The 26,138-nt window shown below is 48.8% G+C and overlaps 1 protein-coding gene across 1 annotated transcript; it reads right to left on the bottom strand.

Annotated features, from left to right (window-relative positions):
- Positions 1 to 514: 514 nt before the first annotated feature.
- LOC141076167 (uncharacterized) lies at positions 515 to 25,898 on the bottom strand. Its single transcript, XM_073563502.1, has 10 exons — positions 25,496 to 25,898; positions 24,677 to 24,768; positions 10,139 to 10,286; positions 8,198 to 9,634; positions 5,319 to 5,418; positions 4,987 to 5,237; positions 4,322 to 4,780; positions 4,074 to 4,164; positions 3,881 to 3,999; positions 515 to 3,297 (listed from the first exon to the last, which is right to left on the bottom strand). Exons 1-10 carry the CDS (start codon positions 25,853 to 25,855, stop codon positions 1,282 to 1,284), a joined length of 5,073 nt encoding a protein of 1,690 aa, XP_073419603.1. The 5' UTR covers positions 25,856 to 25,898; the 3' UTR covers positions 515 to 1,281.
- Between the last annotated feature and the right edge of the window lie 240 nt (positions 25,899 to 26,138).

Below are 26,138 nucleotides of genomic sequence, written 5' to 3'. Positions count from 1 at the left end.
CCTGATACAACTGGACTTTCCTGGTGAGCTGGACACAGCCAACAGATAGAAACGAACACAATAGAGTAGTTGTTCTTGTGGTCTACCTAGAATATATACTTGATGACTGAGCGTTTCTGCACAAGTCAGATACTGATAAATGGAGCAGAGATATTACAGCTCCACCAGCTTTCGTCAATTACACATCTTCAGGAGTTGCACAGCTGCCAAGAATATGACCACACACACCAAGTCTTCCCTCACCTTCCCCTGAAGACCCGTTTATTTCTAGACCGGACTGATGCTTGCTACGCCACCATTTGCACATTCCCAATGCCAAGAGGCTGCAGATTTTAGAGGGCAACATGTAGCAATCCTGTCTACTGGTATGTAGAAAATCTCCAGACATGATGGCCAGAAGTCGTCTACAGCATGACAATGCCCGACACACTGGACCTTAGAGAGGAATAATCGCAGGGTCAAACATCCTGCAAGGTACATATAAAGGACAAGAAATAGATGAAACGAACAAGAATGGAGGCACCGACTTTTATTGAATTATTCAGAATCTGCATCAGAGACCTGGAATAAAACTCCTGGGACATTTCTGTGACCTTCATATACTATATAACGGGAAAAAAAAAAAAAACACAGCGGGCAACGACCCAAAAGCAGGGTTAATATGTCCAAACATCTCTTACCCAGTCGCGATCTCCAGGCTCAACTTCGCAGTCCTTGGGGAAGACCTTGATGGAAGTTGATTGCAAGATGCATCAAGATTAATATTAGAATTAAATTAGCAACAGAAGAACAGATGTAATTACATCACTACAACATAGTGCCGTCACCCACGCTGGATGCAAACCTCACATGTGAAAAATTGGAATGTCAACGTAAAAATACAACAGAAAATGTTTACAACAGTAAAGCCACGACGGGTAGTCGTATCAGAGGCCAGGTTTGCTTAATGAGCATGGTCAATTCTGTGCCACCATATCTTCTGAGTATCAGGCCTGAAATGATCACATTACATCGAGGGGGAACAGCGGCAGAGCCACCGATGACTGGTATCATGCTCCCAATAGATGTGAACAATTCACGTAACTGATGTGTCAGTATAGAGATCTACTACGCACTGTACACAACACCTCACTACTGACCCTCAGAGAACTTCACAATGAACAAACCTAGGCCCCAGAGGAAGCCGTGCTATGCCGACCCAAATCCTTTACTACTTTTACAGATAAAGCTCACTTAGATTAGGTCTGATGGACAGTGCATCATCTTCTCTTTATGAAGGAGTTAATCAGAATCACACGTAACATATACAGACATATCTTCCATGGAATTTCCCGATGCAGCCACTGTGGTCACAGGTGTATGGGATAGGTCTTTGTTCATTGAAACTTTTCCAGATGCCAAACTGGATAGCTGCTGGCTGTTACTTGATGCATAACTGGACTGCATGAGGTTCCAGCCAGATGTCTGGGAAATAGAACTTGAAATGGCATCAGGAACTTCACACGCCATGTCGGCGTCATCAAAATCTTCACCAGAAACCTCTGGTAAAATTGGTCTGATCGGTATTTTCACAAGAGCATGTGCCCTTTCTAATTTGACTTTCTTCTCAGGTGGACTTTCTAACTTTGTCTGGAGGAGAGTTCTAGTTACATTTGTGGGCTGAGGGGCAAATTCCGAGTCTTGGTCTTCAGACGTGGTTAAGTCTTCAGGATCATCCTCAGATGCGATCATCTTATAATACGAGTCAAGTTCTTGCTGCAATACTCTAGGGCTGGCAGGGCTGTGTTTAGTAGGCAAACTGGATGTAACATTTCCAGAAGGTGGAATCAGAAGAGTCTCTGTTAGGTTTTGGCCATTATTGGGCTTCTGGGCATCAATTGATGTGATTTTGATTTCTTTATATCCAGCATCTTGTACATAACCAAACAAAGAACTGGGCAGAGACAGTGGAGCTTTCTTAAATTTTTGATTGAGTTTGGTAGTAGCGTTGAACGTTGGTTTTGCCTTCTCTAAGAGTAGCAGAGGAGCAGACACTGGTTTGTTTGCATCATCACAGTTGATATAAGTAACCGCTGTAGACAAGGGTTTAGTTTCTTGAAAGTTTTGGAGATTTGTGTCCTTGGCTTTAGTTTGTTGTGCAGGTAAATACTCCTGTGGGTTAGTGGGATTGATGGCGCTTTCTATTTTGGCATTGTTAGATAAACCACTGGTTGAGTTGTTTAAGGATGAATTAGCAGATGTGCTGCTAATTGGAGATGAAGCTGGATTTGTAACAGGAGACTTGGTGTTTGGGGTGGGCTGAACCTTTGCAGGTCCTGTGCTTGCTGCTGGTTTGATGGGATTGGATTTCCGACAAAGCCAACTTAAAGGTAACTTAGAGACTAAGCTTTCCTGTTCATTCTTTGCCTCATTCCTTTCTACAGTCTCATTTTTATTGACATTGAACAGGTCTTGTCCTTTTGTCGCCTGTACAGGTTTCATGCTTTGTCCATCTGTCTTCTTGAGCTCCATATTTGGACTTTTATCCTTGGATTCTGGTTGTGCACTCTCGTTAAGTATAACCATTTCTCCTCTAAAAGCTTTGGAGACCAAGTTCTCAGAGAAGACACCTGTGGGTTTGTTTGTCACTACTGGGATAGATTTTGATGTTGCATTTGAGGACCTTATAGACAGGAAAGTACTTAGAGGTGCAGGTTTACTCATTGTTAACTGAGGGATCGGTAAATGGAGATTCAGTAGACTTGGCAGGTTGGGTCGAACTTTTGGTTGTGCAGTGGAAGTAGATGCAGGTGAAGTAGTAGAGGTGATAGTTGTGGAGGCAGTGGAATGGGAAGGAGTAAAGGCCTTTCCAGGCTGGGTACTGGGATTACCCAGATATTTTATGGCAAAAGCTTTTTGCTTCCAACTGAGAGTTTTAGAATCCTCTTCCTTCGGTTTGACGGGTGCAGTTTCCACTTTTGCAGAGCTGACAACTGCCTGGGTTTTGTTTTCTGTCGTTTTCCACACAAACTTCCCAAACGTGGTGTTCTTTGCAGGCTCCTTTTCTGGTGTTTTATTCCGCCTCTGATCAGAGAACGGTGGAGAGGCAGTTGTGCGATGTTTGGGTATGGATTTCTTTTCTTCTTCTTCCTTCTTTGGCTTCTTAGATTTGCTGTAGTCTTGGACTTCGATTTTCTGCTCTGCAATCTTGCGTTTGTGCTCTGCCATTCTCCGATCCAAATCTTGAGCAGCAGTCAAGCTCGCCTTCTTCTTCTCCCGACGTATTACTTTATAATTGATGTGCACATCAGTGTATTTCTGTAAAGGAATATCAATCAATGAATGTCCAGAGATTCTATGATTTTAAGCATAAAGATTGTCTAAGGCTAGTTTCACACTAGCGTTTCTGCCGTCTGCGCATGGCCGCTGATAAGCCCTGCCCCCTGCCGCGCCCCCTCCTGACATCACCGCCTATTATCACACATGGCCGAATGCGATCTGCGCACCCTATCTTTAATATAGTGTGCGCAGACCGTGCGCTAGTAGGATTTTTGAGTGCGGTGCGCACTTTTGAAGGTGCGCCGAGCGCGCCAAAATGCAACATGCTGCGTTCGGCGCATGCCGACGCATCTACAAAAGTGCGCAGCGCACTCAAAAATCCTACTAGCGCACGGTCAGCACACCCTATATTAAAGATAGGGTGCGCAGATCGCATGCGGCCATGTGCGATAATGTCAGAAGGGGGCGCAGCAGGGGGCGGGGCTTATCGGCGGCCGTGCGCAGACGGCAGAAACGCTAGTGTGAAACTAGCCTAAGAACACTTCACCAGACATCCAAAACCGTTCCTGTAAGAACTACCAGGACTGATACTGGTTTTAAGACTGACATAAATGAGACAAACCTTGTACTTATCATTGTGGGCATATGTTCTCAAATGCTCTTCGGCAGCAATGTGATCCGGGAACGTCTCCTCACATAGTTCACAGTAGTGGCCATTAACAGGGACTAGGAATTCTGCACCTGCAACACCAGTACCATAAGGAATTGTACAAGCCCCATTTACCACACAGTCAACGTGAAGGAAACAGCTTTACCTTGCAGGGGAACATTTACTCTCGGTTTCTTTGTAAAGCTCGGTTCTTGAGGTTTCTTTTTCACCCATGGTCTCCTCACCTCTTTTAAACTCTGTATAATATGAAAAATATAACAGAAATCTGTGAAAGCTGAACAGCATCTAGAGCGGATCTATGGATTCAACAGGTGACCGACTCCTGCCATAGCCAGCGACAATAGACGTAGCCATCACCCGCTCATGGCACAAAATCAAAGCTCGGTTTCTCACCTGCTTGTGCTTCTTATCATGCATGTGTAGCAGGAATTCGCGCAGCGTCATGCAGATTTCATTACAGTCCTCACACCAATGTGAGCCAGGGTCAGAATATACAAAGATTTCAGATATCTCAAAAGGCGGAGGATTCTCAGAATTTGCAGGTGTCTTGGATGATGGTGTCGTGGGTCGTGGGCTTTGTGACTGCGACTTGTCTCTTGATTTTGATATGCGAGGTGAGTGGGGCGGTGGGGAGTTCTCAGGGTCAGGGCTCGGCATGGGTGGTCTGCCTTTACACTGGACTTCTGACTTCTCAGTGACACTGGACCGCTGCGTGGCCACCGTTATCTTTGCGTCAGCTCCACATACAGAGCTGCTCTTGGCATTAGCATCAGACACTGGGTTGCTTCTAGATTTCAGATCATTTGCGGACTTTGAGGAGTCACTACTGGTTCTCGACTCATTTTCAGAGTCCTGAATAAGAAACAAGAAAGGTCTAAGCGCAAAATTGACAAGTGCATGGAGAAGACAAATGAGTGGAGCACAGCTCAGGTAACATCGTTCACAACAGCAATGGAGTCAGTAAGTGCTTGATAACGTGAATCAGATTCTAAAATTCATGACAGGTTAACAGACAGACTTATACTTGTGTGCAGCCGCTGTGTAGACCCGGTGCTCACCTTGGTCGGCGCAGGGGAACCTGGGCTTCCCTTCTCCTCCTTACGGTCGCTCTTCTCGGCCAGTTCCGTGGGGTTGACGCCCAGGATCTCCGCCACCTTAGTGAGCTGCAGTTGCTTCTGCTTTGTTGTGTTCATCTCCTCAGAGAGGGAGTTGATCTGCTTCTGGGCAGTCTCCAATACACTATTCAGTTCTTCCAGCAGAGGATCCTTGTGTCCGTCCTTCTCCCGTCGCTTCTTCCGTAGGAGTAGACCTGTGACAGACAATGAGAAGGGGTCATCTGCAGCCATGGATTAAGACTGTTCGTGATTCCACGGATGCCCCCATAACTCACCTTGGTGGCTGCGCAGCTGCTCCACCTTGGTGCGGAGGGTCTTTAGGCTCTTGCTCTTGGCCTTGTGCTCCTTCCTTATAGATCCCAGCTCCTCCAAGACCTTCAATAAATGAAAGGCTTTTTCTTAGGGTTGTAAGCAGCATCTGTACACTGCAATACAGACGCCCCATCACAACATGGGTACTCCCTGATCGCACTTACCTGGAACAGCAGACGCACGGCCCGACTTCTGCCAGGAACATTACTATAAGCATTTCTTGTCCATTTCCACTGTAGATTTTTGCCCATAACAAGAGCTGATCGACCACATGCATTTCAATGAGCGCTCCGTTTAGGCACCTGTTCATACTGGCCGATAAGGTATGGTGACAGAATGCTGTTTAATGGTTCTGTCCCCAATAGCATTACGTTTTCAGTAGCACATCTGTCATACAAGGGGCGATGTGAATCACTCAGCCAACTATTAGCTCTTGGCTTGTTCAATAGCATATTCATACAGGTCAAAAATTTAGAACACTCGCTATCGTAAATCACACCGTGGTCACAAGTCTGCTCCGCACTGACCCGCTCGCTATCGTACATCACACCGTGGTCACAAGTCTGCTCGGCACTGACCCGCTCGCTATCGTACATCACACCGTGGTCACAAGTCTGCTCCGCACTGACCCGCTCGCTATCGTACATCACACCGTGGTCACAAGTCTGCTCGGCACTCACCCGCTCGCTATCGTACAGCAGAAGGATCACACGTCTGGTCGGCACTGACCCGCTCACTATCACACAGCAGAAGGATCACACGTCTGGTCGGCATTGACCCGCTCACTATCACACAGCAGAAGGATCACACGTCTGGTCGGCACTAACCCGCTCACTATCACACAGCAGAAGGATCACACGTCTGGTCGGCACTGACCCGCTCACTATCACACAGCAGACGGATCACACGTCTGGTCGGCACTGACCCGCTCACTATCACACAGCAGACGGATCACACGTCTGGTCGGCACTGACCCGCTCACTATCACACAGCAGACGGATCACACGTCTGGTCGGCACTGACCCGCTCACTATCACACAGCAGACGGATCACACGTCTGGTCGGCACTGACCCGCTCACTATCACACAGCAGACGGATCACACGTCTGGTCAGTGCCCGCTCACTATCATACAGCAGAAGGATCACACGTCTGGTCGGCACTGACCCGCTCACTATCACAGCAGAAGGATCACTCGTCTGGTCAGCATTGACCCCCGCTCACTATCACACAGCAGAAGGATCACACGTCTGGTCGGCATTGACCCGCTCACTATCACACAGCAGACGGATCACACGTCTGGTCGGCACTGACCCGCTCACTATCACACAGCAGAAGGATCACACGTTCTGGTCGGCACTGACCCGCTCACTATCACACAGCAGAAGGATCACACGTCTGGTCGGCATTGACCCGCTCACTATCACACAGCAGAAGGATCACACTTCTGGTCGGCACTGACCCGCTCACTATCACACAGCAGAAGGATCACACGTCTGGTCGGCACTGACCCGCTCACTATCACACAGCAGAAGGATCACACGTCTGATCGGCACTGACCCGCTCACTATCACAGCAGAAGGATCACACGTCTGGTCGGCATTGACCCGCTCACTATCACACAGCAGAAGGATCACACGTCTGGTCGGCACTGACCCGCTCACTATCACACAGCAGAAGGATCACACGTCTGGTCAGCACTGACCCGCTCACTATCACACAGCAGAAGTATCACACGTCTGGTCGGCACTGACCCGCTCACTATCACACAGCAGAAGGATCACACGTCTGGTCGGCACTGACCCGCTCACTATCACACAGCAGAAGGATCACACGTCTGGTCAGCACTGACCCGCTCACTATCACACAGCAGAAGTATCACACGTCTGGTCGGCATTGACGCGCTCACTATCATACAGCAGAAGGATCACACGTCTGGTCGGCATTGACCCGCTCACTATCACACAGCAGAAGGATCACACGTCTGGTCAGCACTGACCCGCTCACTATCACACAGCAGAAGTATCACACGTCTGGTCGGCATTGACGCGCTCACTATCATACAGCAGAAGGATCACACGTCTGGTCGGCATTGACGCGCTCACTATCACACAGCAGAAAGATCACACGTCTGGTCGGCACTGACCCGCTCACTATCACACAGCAGAAGGATCACACGTCTGGTCGGCACTGACCCGCTCACTATCACACAGCAGAAGGATCACACGTCTGGTCGGCACTGACCCGCTCACTAACATACAGCAGAAGGATCACACGTCTGGTCGGCACTGACCCGCTCACCATTGCACAGCAGAAGGATCACAAGTCTGGTCGGCATTGACCCGCTCACTATCACACAGAAGAAGGATCACACGTCTGGTAGCCACCCATGCGCTCACTATCATACAGCAGAAGCATCACAAGACAGTCTGTATGTTGGTCCATGACCTTCCTCTCCTATTCATCCATTTCTGGGTGTCTATAAGAGGAAAGGCGCACTCTGAGGTACCTACTATGGTTACACTTCCTCTTCTCGCATGGGTCAGGCTTCACATCAGTGCTGAAATACTATGAATCAGGATGAACAATGATGGTGGATGGGAAGCAGGTGAAGGCTGCGCCTATCAGTCACACCATTGGGTCGTGGTTATATTGATATGAGGTTTACAGGTATTACATCACTATGGGATAGTAAATGAAAAGACTGCACACACTGTAGGTTTCTCACAAAACCCTGCTGGATGACTGGAGCTATGACCCCAAGAGCTAAGAAAATGCAAGGTGAAGGAGGAACACTGCAGTCTTTATGCGGCTGCATGTCCCGGGGATGCGGTCTGACTTACTTTCATTTTCTCAGCTTCTTTATTTTTGCGGTCGGCTTCCCGTTCTGCCAGCATCGTTGCTAATGAAGTTGCGGGTTTGGCATCTGTTTTGACAGTGGCTTTGGCCTCGGTAAGATCTTCAGTGGTTTCAATGACACGCAGGTTGCTGCGGGGGTTGTACACTGTGGCGGGTGCACTGACAGGGACACTTATATGAGGTGGCGGCATGTGTGCGGGTGGTGGTTGGGGGGGCACTGCTGAGTACATAGTCCAGCTGGATGTGGGATACGACACATAGGGAGTATAGGGATTGTAGCTAGGTGGCATGCTATATGCAGAGACCATTGGGGAATGTGGGTATGGAGGATAGATCGGGATTTGTGAGGGACTTATTGGAGTAAGTGTGGGTTCGGACACAGAGCAGGGGATGGGCAGCTGAACAGGGACCTCTACTTTCGGTGCTGCAATTGTATCTTTGGGTAATGGCTTACTCAAAATAAGCTGAGGATTCTCTTCAGGGATGGGGGCCGGGCTCGGCAGCATCACAGGGGGGGATGGTTCTTTAGCGACTGGTTTTACAACTGGCTCAGTCTTCATTGCGGTTTCTTCTTTCCTTTCTGCTTTGACTTGAGGTTCAGGCTCTTTGGGTTCAGACACTTTAGCTTTGAGCTCAGCAGAGTTGACCATGGGCCCGCTCTGTGGCTGCTCAGTTGTAGGCTGCGTTATCTTAGGTGCCATTTTCTTCCCATGAAGCCGCTCTTGTGTTCTGATGGCAAGTTTCCCGATTTCAGCAACACCAATATCCAGGCCAATGGTCTTCAGTAGGTCGTGGATCTTCTCAAACTCTTGCTTGTTCGCGGAGCTCTTGACTGGTGGAGTGGAGGCCGTTTGGTCAGATTGAACTTTTTTCTGCTCTGCCTTCTCGTCTCCATATAGGAAACGCTCCTCATCATCAATCTCGGCAGATCCGCACTGTTTGATATCTGGAGATTTACTTAGGAGAGAAGACAATTTGCAATCCTGGTTATGAGGCAACAAGACGCTGCCTGCCACATCAGCTGCTGCCTTCTTAGGGGAGACATTCCCATCACCTGACGGGGCAGTCTGAGATTTAGGGGAGCTCTTGGTAAAAAGGTTTCCTATAGTGGAGCTGTCCTTTGGATCACATGGAGGGATTTTACTTGTGACATTTGGTTTCACCACAAAATCTGCACTTCTGCTTAGTGTCCAGTTTGTCGGCACTACCGTAAGTGGGGTAGTGCCATGTGGAAGAGGAACCTCCGGTCCCTGTGCTGCAGCTGCTAAAGCAGAAGAGTTGGAGGCGCTGGGTGTGAAGAGACCCATCTTCACCACCATAGAGAGGGAGCTTTCTGTGGTCAGGTTACTCTTCTCTGTGATCTTCCCTGCCCCCACAGAACTCACACTTGTCCCATCTTTACTGCTCAAGAGCATGTCAACCTGGAAAAATATGGAAATAACACATGAGCAGAGTGAACAGTACAGGAGCCCATCACCTCAGAGAAGTGAGTGAAGAGTCGGCAGAATGGAGCCATACATCCTCACCCCAGAGGACAAAGACGTTAGAGGAGAGCCAAAAGTATGGGGGATCCACAACCTCAGGGCGGAGGACAGAGAAATGCACCGAAAGTCAGCAGTATGGGAGCCCCACCATGTCACCCCAGAGGACAGAGAAGTGAGCGAAGAGTCGGCAGAATGGAGCCATAAATCCTAACCCCGGAAGACAAAGACGTTAGTGGAGAGTCTGTAGCAAGGGGCCCCACAACCTCAGGCCAGAACACTAAACTGTGCGCAGAGTCCACAGTATGAGGCCAGAGGCAACATACGGTCAGAAGCAAAAAAAAAAAAAAAAAAAAAAAAAAAAAAAAAGCTACCAATGAACCTCTGGGGCTCAAACCCATAACCCGGCTCTTGGGAGGACACAGAAGTAGTGGCAACACGCACCTGAGGAGACTGGTCAGAGCTGGGGGACTCCACATCTTGACGTTTCTTCAGGATGGACTTCTTGGGCATGGTCAGAGATGAAGCGTGCAAGTTCCGAGAGCAGCTACGTAAGGAGGAATCATTGCCCAATAGCTTCACATCACCGGACCTGGAACAACAAGCACACCATGACTGCATGTGGGCAGCTCTCACTGTGCCGCACCAGGGAACATCATCTACAGTTCCCAGCTATCGGCCATTGCCTGCAGCTCTGAATTCTATCTCCCCATCTGTGGAATTTCTGGGCAACTGTCATTTTACAGTGTGAAATCTCCTGCCAATGGGTGGAAACAGTCAGCAAGCTGCGAATTAATCACTTACATAACAGTATGTGTAAATATGGTGATGTGCTGCAGGAACATGGAAAGAACAAAAACCTGCAGCACCCAAGAGCAGTGAATGCTGGGAGGCTTGAACCATCCAACCACACTGGGCAGTTATAGGTTACAGGGGAGGTCTGGTACCTATCATGTAGCACGGAGAGGTGAGCGGCAGTGGTAACATCACCTCCACACATACCTGACAGTACCCAGCACCATCAGCAGATGTCACCTCATTGGAGCAGCCAACCTTCCCATACAGAACCCCTTTAACAATAGCGGCTGTACATCAATTAAACCCCATAACGAGCACCTTTCACCCAATGTTATACGCCAAGCTGGACATAGTGGCTGCCAGGGCTGTGGAGTCGGTAAGCCAAACCTCCAACTCCACAGCACCGGGCACTACTGAGCATGTGCATAAAGTGCAGCTCTGGTGTATAATACTGCACAGCCCTGGTGTCAGGAATATGACCTTTTTTTATTTGCTCTAATCACACATATAGAGCTCTGCTACATCTCCTTAGTTTTGCCAAAGACATGCTACAGCAACGACCCACAGTGCAGCTTCACCCCCTCCTTCATAGCTGCATGCCCCCTCAGTGTGCCTGTGTAATTCTCCCTCTTTCCCCCTCCCTCAGGAAGGTGTGTGATTCTCCTCACCCCTCCCTCAGGAATGTGGAGTGATTAACCCTCCGTCAGGAACAATATTCGCACTAACTCGTAATGGAACAATGTGCCTGTCAAGCGCAGGCTAGAAAAATGCCTAGAATATCTAATTTTCTCAATTTCAGTGATCTAAAAGTGATCAGAGACCTTCATAGGGATGTAATAAAAGAGACTACACATTATCAGGTGCAAAACAAACCCATTTACTCAACATAAAAGTAATAACTTTGATATACACAAATTTCAAAACTCCCAAATAGCCCCCAATGATATCAAGTAACGGCTATTAAAAAGAGAAAATTTTGGCACAAAAACATTTTCTAGGCACCTAGAATAATATTACACACAGAATTAATCTGAATTAGATCCTGAAGGTTCCCCAGAAAAAGCACTTGGAAAGCAAAGAGCAAGAATTGCAATACATGTTTGCATGTGTCAGGCAGATTGCATGATGACATTTGAGACATTCATAATTAGAAAGCCTTCTGTTCCCGCTTTCCATGGTGCAGGTGGTGCATCTCCTTCTTTTGGGAGGTGGTACAGGTGTTGGATTTTCAGTATCAATATCTGGGCGGAATCTTTTGAGCCTAACTTGAATGCCAGAGGGGATACCGATGGTTTTCATACTTCTCCTGCGTAGCTCTCCAAGCATTAGTTCATGGGCCAATTTTTTCAGGTACAGTCGTCTACGGAGTGGTTCAAGCTGGTTTTCAAGGTAAATGATTTGTGAATTTATACCACCCAAATTTAGCATAGCGAAAAATATGACCATTGGCCAGCGCTTGGTGTTTCTGCTGACGCTGAAAGTTGAGCACATCTGATCAGCTGCATCAACACCCCCTTTGGTTTCATTATAAAATGTAATAATCTCTGGTTTTTGTTGTGCTTCAGATTTAGGATCGATGGCATCATCATTATGAAGCATTGAGAGAAGTACATTTTTTTTCCGCATGGTACATAGGAAACCAAAACCTTTCCATCATGGAATGCAAACATACTGCTGCACTGTTTTCTCCCTGTCACAGTAACAAGCTGTGGCGGCAATTCTTTTTTATTTTTTCTTACAGTTCCGACATATGAAAGCTTCTGCGTTTTCAGATAATCAATAAGATCACAATTTGAAAACCAATTATCAGCAGTTATATTGCGACCTGATCCAAATAAGGGCTCAGACATTTTCACAACATCAGTGGGCTTGTTGCTGACACAGTAAGGACCATCTGGCTGTTTTCCAGCATAAATTTCAAGGTTGTATGTGTCGGTCTTACTGGCATCAACAAGTGCAGGGCTGTGGAGTCGGTAAGCCACAGTTGCGACTCCGACTCCTGGATTTTATCAGGCTCCGACTCCTTCATAAATGGCCAATTCATAACAAATTTACTGCTGTAAAATATTAAACATCGTGCTTATTCAGTTTCTCACCATCATATAAGTAATCAGACCACTTAGAGCAAAAACTACATTTATTAGAATACAATTAGAATATAGCAAATAACTTTTATAAACTTTTCTAAACTGTAAGTAAATATGCAATAAACACTTTTATGCAGTTAATAAGAAGAAATCTATAAATTTGTCCTCAGAGAAAGTATTGCCTCTGTCAGATCCTCCTTCATGGATGCCCTCAAATCTGATCTAATTATTTTGAGAGCAGAGAACAACCTCTCTACACTAACTTGTGTTGGTGGCAAAGCAGTAACCACTCGGGCAACATCTCTGACAATGTCAGGATACAGAGGAATCGCTTGTTGCGCTGTTATTTTTGATGAACGGTCAAATTTCTCAATTTCTTTTAGTGCACATGAAAAATTCTGCTGAAATGTACTGGCTGTGTTCCTTGATGGGGATGACTCTTCTTCTATGCGGGAACGCTTTGCACGGTCCTTGTGATCCAAATATTTTTCGAAATTAAATTCTTCATCAGTTGATGATGAGGGTGAAGATGTGGCAGGACGACCAAATTCTTCTTGTTCCTCCTGACTGTTCTGCAACCCTTTCATCCTTACTGCTATTTCAAACAGAGCTTCTTTTCCTTTACTTAGCTGTTGATCATCTAGAAGAATCCGATGCATTGGGTTTACATAAACAGCTGCCAAAAGAATGTTATTTTGTAATAGTAGCTCCTCTCTCCGTTTCATTGATGTAGCAATGCCACTTGCAATTAACCCTCCTCTTTGGGACAGGCGAAACATCAGGTTCTTCCACTCCTTTAATAATAATAATCTTTATTTTTATATAGCGCTAACATATTCCACAACGCTTCACAGTTTGCACACATTTCATCACTGTCCCCGATGGGGCTCACAATCTAAATTCCCTATCAGTATGTCTTTAAAGTGTGGGAGGAAACCGGAGTACCCGGAGGAAACCCACGCAAACACGGGGAGAACATACAAACTCCTTGCAGATGTTGTCCTTGGTGGGATTCGAACCCAGGACCCCAGCGCTGCAAGGCTGCAGCGCTAACCACTGAGCCACCGTGCTGCCCTTTAAGAAAATACCTGGAGTTAAGTCCTCTGCTTGTAATTTTTTAGTCACTGTAAATGGGTGCTCTAGCAATTTTTCCAGCTCAGTCACCTGATTCCACTGACTTTCATTTAGCGTCAGTTGAGGGTTAGCCATGTCTACAAGAAAGGTTTTCAGTTCAACCAAGCGCTGAATCATTAAGTACTGCCCCATCGTGTGGCTTGATCAATAATTGCCCCTTTTCCAGCACGTCTCTTCAAAATTGAGTCAACTTTGGCTACTGTTGCCAGAACCCCTAATTTTCTCACCTTGCCAATCAGTGCAGCAGCATGTCCTTCTTGCAGACTGTCTCTTATAGCCAGCTGTAGCGTATGCACAACACAGCGCATGTGATGAATGAAAGAACATATTGACACAGTTTCAACAAGATCATCTAAACTATCATGTTGCTGTTCATCTGAAGCAACTTCAGTTTGCTCCTCAGTTACAATACTGTGTTCCTCTACTTCAAACATTTCTGTGTCTGTGGACCCAGAATGTTCTTCTAGCTGCTGGTCACCATCATTACTCTCATTCATTAGCTTAATAGGACTTATCATATTTGAAACATTGTCAGTTACGACAGAAAGAACTTGCTCTTTTTTAAGTTCATAGTCTTGCAGAACCTTTTCCACCAAGACCTGGAGAAACTCACTGGTGTGATGAGCTTTGGTGTCTTTTACTGCCAATGTCTTGGTAACTATTCCATTTTTGTCACAAACAAATCGGACATTGATGGCAAAATAGTTCACTCTGTGACGTGTGCAGGCATCCATTTTAAGAAACAGAAAGCGTCCCTTGAGAGTTTTTTTAAGTTCTTCCTTTTGTTTAAAAGCTTCTTCGATTACTAATTTTCTAATACTCTCTCTCCAGAGAAACACCAAGCTTGCGGGCCATTTCCCCATTCAGACACAAAAGCTGGTCGTGAAAATAATGAAATAGGCACACTATCCTTTACAACAAGCTCTATGATCTGTTTTTTAAATGTATCTACTGTCATTGTCACAGTAACTTTGTCACTGACAAAATATCTTGCAACTGATGGCTGCAAAGTTCTCTGCTCCTTTGTTTGGCTGGAAGAGCTGGGCACTGGTTCATTGGTTTGGATGCAGTCTTTCTCATCCACTGCTTTCAGTACTTCTGGATGAAAGCGCTGTAAGTGTCTCTTTAGATTAGAAGCTCTGGTAGGAGCATTTTTATCTTTGCCTGAATATGCACTCATCTTGGCTTCACAGCATTTGTTTTCGTCTGGATCATTTGTCATACACTGACAGACATAATGTTTTCTATCTTGAGTGATGGTGAAATGTTCAAATACAGCTGATTTAATGTGATGCTTCTTTGACATTCTCAGGTTTTTCATTCTGCATTCACAATCCAAATGACAATTGTTTTTCCTAAAAACAATTGTACAAAATTATTGCCAGGTCGTACAACTGATATAGTGGTCAGTAATACTGTTATTATTCCTCATGTGCTCACAGTTAACTGATGCAAAGTTTGTTAAAAGGATAATACTTCTTACAGTCTTCCTCTTCTGAGTAGAAGGCAGCTGTGAGATGCTTGGAAGACGCACACCTAGTATGATCTAGTCTAGAGGAGGAGCTTTACTACTAAGAATTTGCAACACATTTTCACTTTCAGTTTCATACATTGTAAGTAGGGGGGTTGGGGCAGCATGAGGTTAACCAAGTATAAGATTAGATAAGGGCAGTGGAGAACAGTGACACACAAGAAGTAAGAAATGTCTCTATCTCCAGCAGAACTGCTTATCACTGTTGTTCATAGTTTGATAGAACATGTATATCTGAGTAACATTTATAAAATTCATATGAAAGTTCAATTATGAAATATTAATACATTTTTTTTTAAAGCTGGAGTCGGTACATTTTTACCGACTCCGACCAAAACTAACTCCGACTCCACAGCCCTGAACAAGGGCATACATTTTTATTCCGTATTTGCTAGGTTTTGATGGTATGCATTGACGAAATGCGCATCTGCCACGAAAACCAGGGAGCATTTCGTCAGTTGTGACATTTGCCCCAGGGCGATAGTTTATCTTACAGTTTTCCACAAATTTTTGGAATACATCACGAATTGGAGCAAGCCGGTCATATGTTTTACGTTCGGTTCGGGTAGTTCTGTCATCAAACCGAACGCAACGAATTGGAATCTTGAATCCTTTTAGAGACATAAGGCTAAATTTTTCAATTCCATCACTTTCTATACCCCAAAGTTCCTCCAAACTTTGCCGATTTGCCCTATAAGCACCTGCAAGGTATAATAATCCAAAAACTGCACGCAGCTCGATTTCATCCGTGGGCTTCAGGATTCTGTCACAGATGAACTTGTGCTTTATATTGTCTATATATTGATTAGTGTATATGACAATAGAGTCCAGAATGTCATCTGTGAAAAAGTATTCCAGCATTCAGCTGCATTTTTTGCATTTCGTGCTGTTCCCATAACTGCAGGAAGGTGAGTGATAATGTTATGAGGTTCCATACGTTTTTTTATGGGTGGATTCTTGTTCCATTTGTTTTTTTTATCGTTTCCCATATAATAAGCTTCTATATCTTCTTCCTCCTCATCACTGTCACCATCTTGCTCTGTTTCAGAATTTAGTTCACAGACTTCCACCTCATCATGAGAATCAATCTCACTTTCTTCAAAATCCTCATTCATTGTGGGGTCTGCATCATCATCATGTTTCCCACTTTCTCAACATGATGGGGTTTTGAAAGATCATACATTTTCTTCTCCATTTCAGAAGATAATCTGAAGCAAGAGAGAGAATATGCATTAGGGAACAATGTGCCTGAGAAGCACACTTTCATTTGTAAGAAAATCTGCCTTATTTATATGAAATATCCACAAACCTTTCTCTATCCATTCATAAAACAAGCTAAATAAACAATAGTAATGACTAAAAACATTACATACCAACCTTATAAAGTGTGATGTGTTCGGGACCAATGAGCCTGAGAAGCCAGCACAGCTATATCTTCCTTCCTGAAGCTCTGCAGACCAACTGTGGTATCAGGTTTCACACAGCAGCTAGAGCCAGGAGACTATCTAGAGGGAGGGGGTTTCCTGAAAATCTGGTGAGAAGGGAGAAATGAAAGTAGAAGAGCTGCGCCAGTCAGATCCATTGTTCCTGACGGAGGGTTAGAAACCAGCCTTTGTCTAAAAGCACATGGTTCCTTTATGTCTCTCTGATCAAATATAATGGCACAGAATATTCATAGAAGCAGGAAGCTATTTCTGCAGGGTTAGAGCTATCCACAGGTGGGTTTTGAAGCTTTGGCACCTATCCAGAGTCGAGAAAAGAGGTCCCGACGTCCACTATCCCGCAGGTGGTTCATGTTTGGTATCGAAAGAACGGTAATTTCGAAATATGAAAAATCTCAGTCCTGCCATCATCCTACGAGCCTCGCGCCCAGAGTTATAACACTTATAAGTATTATTAACTTTTGAAAAGGGAAGTGCATGCCATAGCTTGGCCCACACCCAACAGAGTATAAGGCTATGAAGCCCAATTAGGAGAGTGCCTTTCTGTCATTCTGACTGGGGACCAGCTGTAGCAAGCTGTGCATTTTGACCTGCCACTCTGGGAAGGTCCCCTCCCCCTACTCCACATGGCGTGCCATTGACGGAAATATGTAAGTTCCTTCTATTAATTTATTGTTATTTTGTAATTGCCTGTATATATTGTAATTGTCTCTTTTGTAACATCTTTTTATATTTTTGTAAACACTGCCTATCTTTTGTGGAGTAAAACTAAAAATTGACTAGCTTCAGTTTCCTTGCTCTAAAAGTATTGCCACGTCCTCTGTGCTAAAACTGCGCTACTGTTGAGTTGACTCCTGACCTGATATTGATTTTAATATCAAAACTAGGAGGTGGTGGCAGCAAAGTGTGTTCTGGGGTATTTGGTAGATTCTGGCAGGGACGGAATGGAGGTTTTACATGTGTATTTCCTGCTTGGGACTGGGAATATACATACCGCCCTCCCTGCAGAGCGCCAATAGTCAGTACACGACGAGGCAGCCTTTCCGGCGACTACTTAACCTAGGTGTAGTTCCATGACAGACCTGATGGTAAGGAGGGCGCTAGAGAGCTGCAAGTTCCACAACAGGAACTGAAGGTAGGATCGTAAAATAGGATCCCTGACACCTGGTCACTACTGAGCATATGCATAAAGTGCAGCTCTGGGGTATAATACTGCACAGCATCGGTCACTATTGAGCATGAGCATAAAGTGCAGCTCTGGGGTATAACACTGCACAGCCCTGGTCACTACTAAGCATGAGCATAAAGTGCAGCTCTGGGGTATAACACTGCACAGCTCTGGTCACTACTGAGCATGAGCATAAAGTGCAGCTCTGGGGTATAACACTGCACAGCCCTGGTCACTACTGAGCAAGAGCATAAAGTGCAGCTCTGGGGTATAACACTGCACAGCTCTGGTCACTACTGAGCAAGAGCATAAAGTGCAGCTCTGGGGTGTAACACTGCACAGCCCTGGTCACTACTGAGCATGTGCATAAAGTGCAGCTCTGGGGTATAACACTGCACAGCTCTGGTCACTACTGAGCAAGAGCATAAAGTGCAGCTCTGGGGTATAACACTGCACAGCCCTGGTCACTACTGAGCATGAGCATAAAGTGCAGCTCTGGGGTATAACACTGCACAGCTCTGGTCACTACTGAGCAAGAGCATAAAGTGCAGCTCTGGGGTGTAACACTGCACAGCCCTGGTCACTACTGAGCATGTGCATAAAGTGCAGCTCTGGGGTATAACACTGCACAGCCCCGGTCAATACTGAGCATGTGCATAAAGTGCAGCTCGGGTATAACACTGTACAGCCCCGGTCACTACTGAGCATGAGCATAAAGTGCAGCTCTGGGGTATAACACTGTACAGCCCCGGTCACTACTGAGCATGTGCATAAAGTGCAGCTCGGGTATAACACTGTACAGCCCCGGTCACTACTGAGCATGAGCATAAAGTGCAGCTCTGGGGTATAACACTGCACAGCCCTGGCCACTACTGAGCATGAGCATAAAGTGCAGCTCTGGGGTATAACACTGTACTGCCCTGGTCACTACTGAGCATGTGTATAAAGTGCTGCACAGATTCATCTCCTCTAACAGCTGAGATCAGGAATATTTCAGGACTTTTCACCAATTATTATAGAAACCTTTACAGCACAGCCTGCACCCAATGTGTTATATATGATAGGAGTTGGAGTGGGTGCATTTTCTACAGACCCCACGGCCCTGGTGACAACAGAGCGGTGAACACTTTTTTTTTTTTTCTTAATTTCACTTTGCATGCAGAGAAATTTAAGTACTGGGCACTTAAATGGTTAACTTTATTAACGTTTGTCAGGGAAACCCCTTTTAGATTCCAGTTAGGAACTTGCAGCTCTCTGGTGCCCCCTTACCCTCAGGTCAGTCAGGGAACTGCACCTAGGATAAGTAGTCACCGGAGAGGCTGCCTTGTCATGTACTGGTTATTGGGGCACTCTGCAATGAGGGCGGGAATATAAACATAAACCTCCAATCCGTCACTGCCAGGATCCCCCAGTAACACCAGGACGGTATGCTGCCACCAGTTCCTCGTTGGATTTGAGCTTGGTCCGTTACCAAGCTTTTATCGGGTCAGAAACCAACCGCGGGCAGCACGAGTTTGCGCAGGAAGCATTTTGGTCCTTGCAGAAGCCAATGGGGTGAAGGACAGTGAGGCTATGTGCACACGCTGCAGATTCACCGGCGGGTTTTTCCACGCGGATCCGCAGGTAAAGTGACCTGCGGTTTTGCCCTGCGGTTTCACACCTCTACTATGTTAAAGGTGTGAAACCGGCCAAACAATTGACATGCTGCGGTTTGTAAACTGCAGCAAAACCGCACAGAAAAAACTGCAGCGTGAGCACAGTGGTTTTGAAAAGCCATAGGGTAACATGGTACTGTACCATGTCTGCGGAAACGCAGCAGAATCCGCACCGTGTGCACACAGCCTGAGTCAGCTTTGGTTGTGTTGTCACTTTACAGGGTTCCAGCTTAGGGGATCTGCTCCACTGACCATCGCGACTCCATGGATACGTTTGGGATAGTCAGGATTTGGACCCATCATTTGCATGAGCGCCATAGATACGTTTGTGGAGAAGCCAGGTTGTGACCCTCCGGTCACCTGGCCTTGTACCTCAATGGACGGTCATCTTCCTACACTGTCGTTACCTCCTCTCTGTGCGTGCCACAGGTGGGGCAGTCGGCCCTGGAAGCTCTGAAGTCACAGCCGCCATTATCCCGGCGACTCAGGGAAGGGTGAGACCCTGTAATGTCACCATCTTGGGTACTGAGCTGGGACTGTTCTGTGTGTTATCTGCCTGTTTCGTGGTTCAATAAAGCATAGCCACACTTTTGTCCTCACCCTGTGTTGTCTGAGTAGCGTTATGTCTACGGTAAAAGCAGAGCAGGCATGCAGTGGGACGATCCCTGGTCCATGCGGTCTCAAGCCAATGGACAAGAGCACCCACCGACACCCCTCCCCTGTATCACCACAGGGGGCATATACCAGGATGGGGGGGCATATTGCTTTTTATCTGCAGTCTGGCACCCCTGCTCCTGTCTGTGGCTGTACTTTGTTGCCCCTGCCTGCTCTCTGCTGCCCCCAGTGTTGGCACTTCACGATACATAAGTGGGTTTTGGGTTGCAGTTTCGGCACTCAGTCTCTAAAAGGTTCGCTTGGTCACTGTTCTAGTACATTACTTCAATAAAACGGCGCTGGAGTCGACACATGCGCATACCGTAATCACCAAAGCCATTTTATTGAAGACACCACCATATATGCGAATTCGCAGACTGTGTCTTCAACAAAATTGCAGCAGATATCACAGGATGCGCATGTGGTGACTCCAGCGCCATTTTACTGAAGAATTTAACTACAACGTCAACATAGAGGAAGAACGGTGTCACAATGTGCCGTAACCGTTCCGACGAGGGGGACCGGTGTCACAACGTGCCGTAACCGTACCGACGAGGGGACCGGTGTCACAACGTGCCGTAACGACGAGGGGAACGGTGTCACAACGTGCCGTAACGACGAGGGGAACGGTGTCACAACGTGCCGTAACGACGAGGGGAACGGTGTCACAACGTGCCGTAACGACGAGGGGAACGGTGTCACAACGTGCCGTAACGACGAGGGGAACGGTGTCACAACGTGCCGTAACGACGAGGGGAACGGTGTCACAACGTGCCGTAACGACGAGGGGAACGGTGTCACAACGTGCCGTAACGACGAGGGGAACGGTGTCACAACGTGCCGTAACGACGAGGGGAACGGTGTCACAACGTGCCGTAACGACGAGGGGAACGGTGTCACAACGTGCCGTAACGACGAGGGGAACGGTGTCACAACGTGCCGTAACGACGAGGGGAACGGTGTCACAACGTGCCGTAACGACGAGAGGAACGGTGTCACAACGTGCCGTAACGACGAGAGGAACGGTGTCACAACGTGCCGTAACGACGAGAGGAACGGTGTCACAACGTGCCGTAACGACGAGAGGAACGGTGTCACAATGTGCCGTAACGACGAGAGGAACGGTGTCACAATGTGCCGTAACGACGAGAGGAACGGTGTCACAATGTGCCGTAACGACGAGAGGAACGGTGTCACAATGTGCCGTAACGACGAGAGGAACGGTGTCACAATGTGCCGTAACGACAAGAGGAACGGTGTCACAATGTGCCGTAACGACAAGAGGAACGGTGTCACAATGTGCCGTAACGACAAGAGGAACGGTGTCACAATGTGCCGTAACGACAAGAGGAACGGTGTCACAATGTGCCGTAACGACAAGAGGAACGGTGTCACAATGTGCCGTAACGACAAGAGGAACGGTGTCACAATGTGCCGTAACGACAAGAGGAACGGTGTCACAATGTGCCGTAACGACAAGAGGAACGGTGTCACAATGTGCCGTAACGACAAGAGGAACGGTGTCACAATGTGCCGTAACGACAAGAGGAACGGTGTCACAATGTGCCGTAACGACAAGAGGAACGGTGTCACAATGTGCCGTAACGACAAGAGGAACGGTGTCACAATGTGCCGTAACGACAAGAGGAACGGTGTCACAATGTGCCGTAACGACAAGAGGAACGGTGTCACAATGTGCCGTAACGACAAGAGGAACGGTGTCACAATGTGCCGTAACGACAAGAGGAACGGTGTCACAATGTGCCGTAACGACAAGAGGAACGGTGTCACAATGTGCCGTAACGACAAGAGGAACGGTGTCACAATGTGCCGTAACGACAAGAGGAACGGTGTCACAATGTGCCGTAACGACAAGAGGAACGGTGTCACAATGTGCCGTAACGACAAGAGGAACGGTGTCACAATGTGCCGTAACGACAAGAGGAACGGTGTCACAATGTGCCGTAACGACAAGAGGAACGGTGTCACAATGTGCCGTAACGACAAGAGGAACGGTGTCACAATGTGCCGTAACGACAAGAGGAACGGTGTCACAATGTGCCGTAACGACAAGAGGAACGGTGTCACAATGTGCCGTAACGACAAGAGGAACGGTGTCACAATGTGCCGTAACGACAAGAGGAACGGTGTCACAATGTGCCGTAACGACAAGAGGAACGGTGTCACAATGTGCCGTAACGACAAGAGGAACGGTGTCACAATGTGCCGAAACGACAAGAGGAACGGTGTCACAATGTGCCGTAACGACAAGAGGAACGGTGTCACAATGTGCCGTAACGACAAGAGGAACGGTGTCACAATGTGCCGTAACGACAAGAGGAACGGTGTCACAATGTGCCGTAACGACAAGAGGAACGGTGTCACAATGTGCCGTAACGACAAGAGGAACGGTGTCACAATGTGCCGTAACGACAAGAGGAACGGTGTCACAATGTGCCGTAACGACAAGAGGAACGGTGTCACAATGTGCCGTAACGACAAGAGGAACGGTGTCACAATGTGCCGTAACGACAAGAGGAACGGTGTCACAATGTGCCGTAACGACAAGAGGAACGGTGTCACAATGTGCCGTAACGACAAGAGGAACGGTGTCACAATGTGCCATAACGACGAGAGGAACGGTGTCACAATGTGCCATAACCATGCCGACGAGAGGAACGGTGTCACAATGTGCCATAACCATACCGATGAGAGGAACGGTGTCACATTTTGCCATAACCATACAGACGAGAACGGTGTCACAATGTGCCGTAACCATAAGACAAGAAGAACGGTGTCACAATGTGCCATAACCTGTTATGACTGGGTCACCGAGGAGGATAGCAGGCCCAAGCTAAGCCACAGAAAACCAGTGAGGTTGGTAACTAAGCAGATTGCAGACCCCTAATCCTATCCACACAACTGGCAGCTGCTGTGGAGCGTACCTACGATGATCCTAGGCGCCTCGGCACAGCCGGAGGACTAGATAAGCCTAAAGCAAGAAAGGGGAAATCTAAACTGCCCCAGAGCAAACCCCAAAGGAATAGACAGCCCCCAACATGTATTATCAGTGAGACATGATGAAAACACAAACGCAGGTAGGAAAATAGGCTGAGCAAACGATGGGGCCCACACGAACTAGAAAGGACAGGAAAGGAAAGGCACTGTCTGCAATCACGCAAAACCCTACAAAAATGTCCAACACGACTCTGGTATATTCTGAAAGCAAAGCAAAAAGAGGCCAATCTAATAAGGGACAAAAACAAACTGGCACAAGGAGTAACATATGGACGGTGATTCAGCACAGCCCCAGCCGGAGCTGGCTGACCCGCACAAAACTGAGATAGACAAAACCAGATCAAATGTGAACAGAATAACAAATGAACACTTAGCTGAGCATGCAGGGACTGAGCTGGAAACTAAGACCTCAGGAGGCAGGAAGAAACTCACCAGCAGGGATAGAGGGAGTCGGCTGTCTTAAATCCCAATCTGAAACCCCAGAGCTCCAATTGTTGTCCTCATTATTAGGTGCCAAGCCTCTGTCAGTCAGATCAGCTCCACTACCTCCAGCAACCACCAGAGGGAGCCCAGAAAGAGAACTTGCAAACCCTCTGTCAATTTGACCAGCTCCACTACCTTCACTAGTAATCAGAGGTAGGCCAGAAAGCGAATTCACAACAGTAACCGTACCGACGAGGGGACCGGTGTCACAACGTGCCGTAACCGTACCGACGAGGGGACCGGTGTCACAACGTGCCGTAACCGTACCGACGAGGGGACCGGTGTCACAACGTGCCGTAACCGTACCGACGAGGGGACCGGTGTCACAACGTGCCGTAACCGTACCGACGAGGGGATCGGTGTCACAACGTGCCGTAACCGTACCGACGAGGGGATCGGTGTCACAACGTGCCGTAACCGTACCGACGAGGGGATCGGTGTCACAACGTGCCGTAACCGTACCGACGAGGGGATCGGTGTCACAACGTGCCGTAACCGTACCGACGAGGGGATCGGTGTCACAACGTGCCGTAACCGTACCGACGAGGGGACCGGTGTCACAACGTGCCGTAACCGTACCGACGAGGGGACCGGTGTCACAACGTGCCGTAACCGTACCGACGAGGGGACCGGTGTCACAACGTGCCGTAACCGTACCGACGAGGGGACCGGTGTCACAACGTGCCGTAACCGTACCGACGAGGGGACCGGTGTCACAACGTGCCGTAACCGTACCGACGAGGGGACCGGTGTCACAACGTGCCGTAACCGTACCGACGAGGGGACCGGTGTCACAACGTGCCGTAACCGTACCGACGAGGGGACCGGTGTCACAACTTGCCGTAACCGTACCGACGAGGGGACCGGTGTCACAACGTGCCGTAACCATATCGACGAGAACGGTGTCACAATGTGACCATGCACCAGTACAATGTCCCCCCCGCTGTAATGGCTGCCTCTGACTGCGCAGCAGCATGGACCGCACCTCCCCACCCAATGGTCTCACACCTACCTGTCGTGCTTCGGTGGGCTGCCCTGAGCCCGGCGCCCAGAAGTGCGGAGATCCCTGCCCGGACTGGAGCGAAGAGTGGGGGAGCGACGACGCTGAAAACAAGAGGAGGAAAGAGCAAAGTAATCTCCAGGAGAGAAAAGGAAGAGACAGCAAGTGTGCGGGCGCAGAGCCGGATCCCACGCAGCGCGCGGGCGCAGAGCCGGATCCCACGCAGCGCGCGGGCGCAGAGCCGGATCCCACGCAGCGCGCGGGCGCAGAGCCGGATCCCACGCAGCGCGCGGGCGCAGAGCCGGATCCCACGCAGCGCGCGGGCGCAGAGCCGGATCCCACGCAGCGCGCGGGCGCAGAGCCGGATCCCACGCAGCGCCCGGGCGCAGAGCCGGATCCCACGCAGCGCCCGGGCGCAGAGCCGGATCCCACGCAGCGTGCGGGCGCAGAGCCGGATCCCACGCAGCGTACGGGCGCAGAGCCGGATCCCACGGAGCGTACGGGCGCAGAGCCGGATCCCACGCAGCGTACGGGCGCAGAGCCGGATCCCACGCAGCGTACGGGCGCAGAGCCGGATCCCACGCAGCGTACGGGCGCAGAGCCGGATCCCACGCAGCGTACGGGCGCAGAGCCGGATCCCACGCAGCGTACGGGCGCAGAGCCGGATCCCACGCAGCGTACGGGCGCAGAGCCGGATCCCACGCAGCGTACGGGCGCAGAGCCGGATCCCACGCAGCGTACGGGCGCAGAGCCGGATCCCACGCAGCGTACGGGCGCAGAGCCGGATCCCCTTCCCCGAGTAGATGACTGCACAGCCCCCCGGCCTCTCACCTCACGGCGGTACTCATCATCCGGGGAGCGGAGCTGGGGCTGTGGGGACGGGGAGCGGCGGGGCCTGGAGCGGGAGCGGCGGGGCCTGGAGCGGGAGCGGCGGGGCCTGGAGCGGGAGCGGCGGGGCCTGGAGCGGGAGCGGCCTGCACGGCTCCGGGACTTGGAGCGCGACCGTCCCCGAGGTCTGGAGCGGGAGCGGCCTCTTCTGTCAGGTGAGCGGCTGCGCCTGAGGGGAGAGCGGTGTATGCGGGCGGGGGAGTGGCCTCGGGACCAGGAGCGCTCCTCCGGAGAGCGAGGACTGTCCCGGTACAGGGCCGGAGGGTCCGGGGAGAGAGCGCGGCGCCGAGGTGTCCGGTACATGGCGAAGGCTCCGATGATCCGATCACTGCGGCTCAGTTTGCGTCACACGCTCTACGTCCTACGTCACCACGGCGGGCGCCATCTTACTACACCTCCACCATTACATCTGCGCACACCGCGCCATCTTACTACACCTCCACCATTACATCTGCACACACCGCTCCATCTTACTACACCTCCACCATTACATCTGCGCACACCGCGCCATCTTACTACACCTCCACCATTACATCTGCACACACCGCTCCATCTTACTACACCTCCACCATTACATCTGCAGACA

Source organism: Dendrobates tinctorius, unplaced genomic scaffold, assembly GCF_039654945.1.
Source record: "Dendrobates tinctorius isolate UK_male_01 unplaced genomic scaffold, ASM3965494v1 ptg000393l, whole genome shotgun sequence".
NCBI classification, from domain to species: domain Eukaryota; kingdom Metazoa; phylum Chordata; class Amphibia; order Anura; family Dendrobatidae; genus Dendrobates; species Dendrobates tinctorius.
The sequence above is the reverse complement of the archived record's forward strand: the minus strand, read 5'-3'. Positions and strand labels throughout refer to the sequence as shown.

What these genes read in the sequence shown, in the direction of transcription:
- LOC141076167 (XM_073563502.1), bottom strand. Translation starts at nt 25,855, where the DNA reads ATGTACCGGACACCTCGGCGCCGCGCTCTCTCCCCGGACCCTCCGGCC. An exon ending in AAGAAGCTGAGAAAATGAAA is followed by an intron (nt 5,419 to 8,197) that starts GTAAGTCAGACC and finishes CATTTATTGAAG; the next exon opens with GTCTTGGAGGAGCTGGGATC. An exon ending in AGTAAATGTTCCCCTGCAAG is followed by an intron (nt 4,000 to 4,073) that starts GTAAAGCTGTTT and finishes CTGGTGTTGCAG; the next exon opens with GTGCAGAATTCCTAGTCCCT.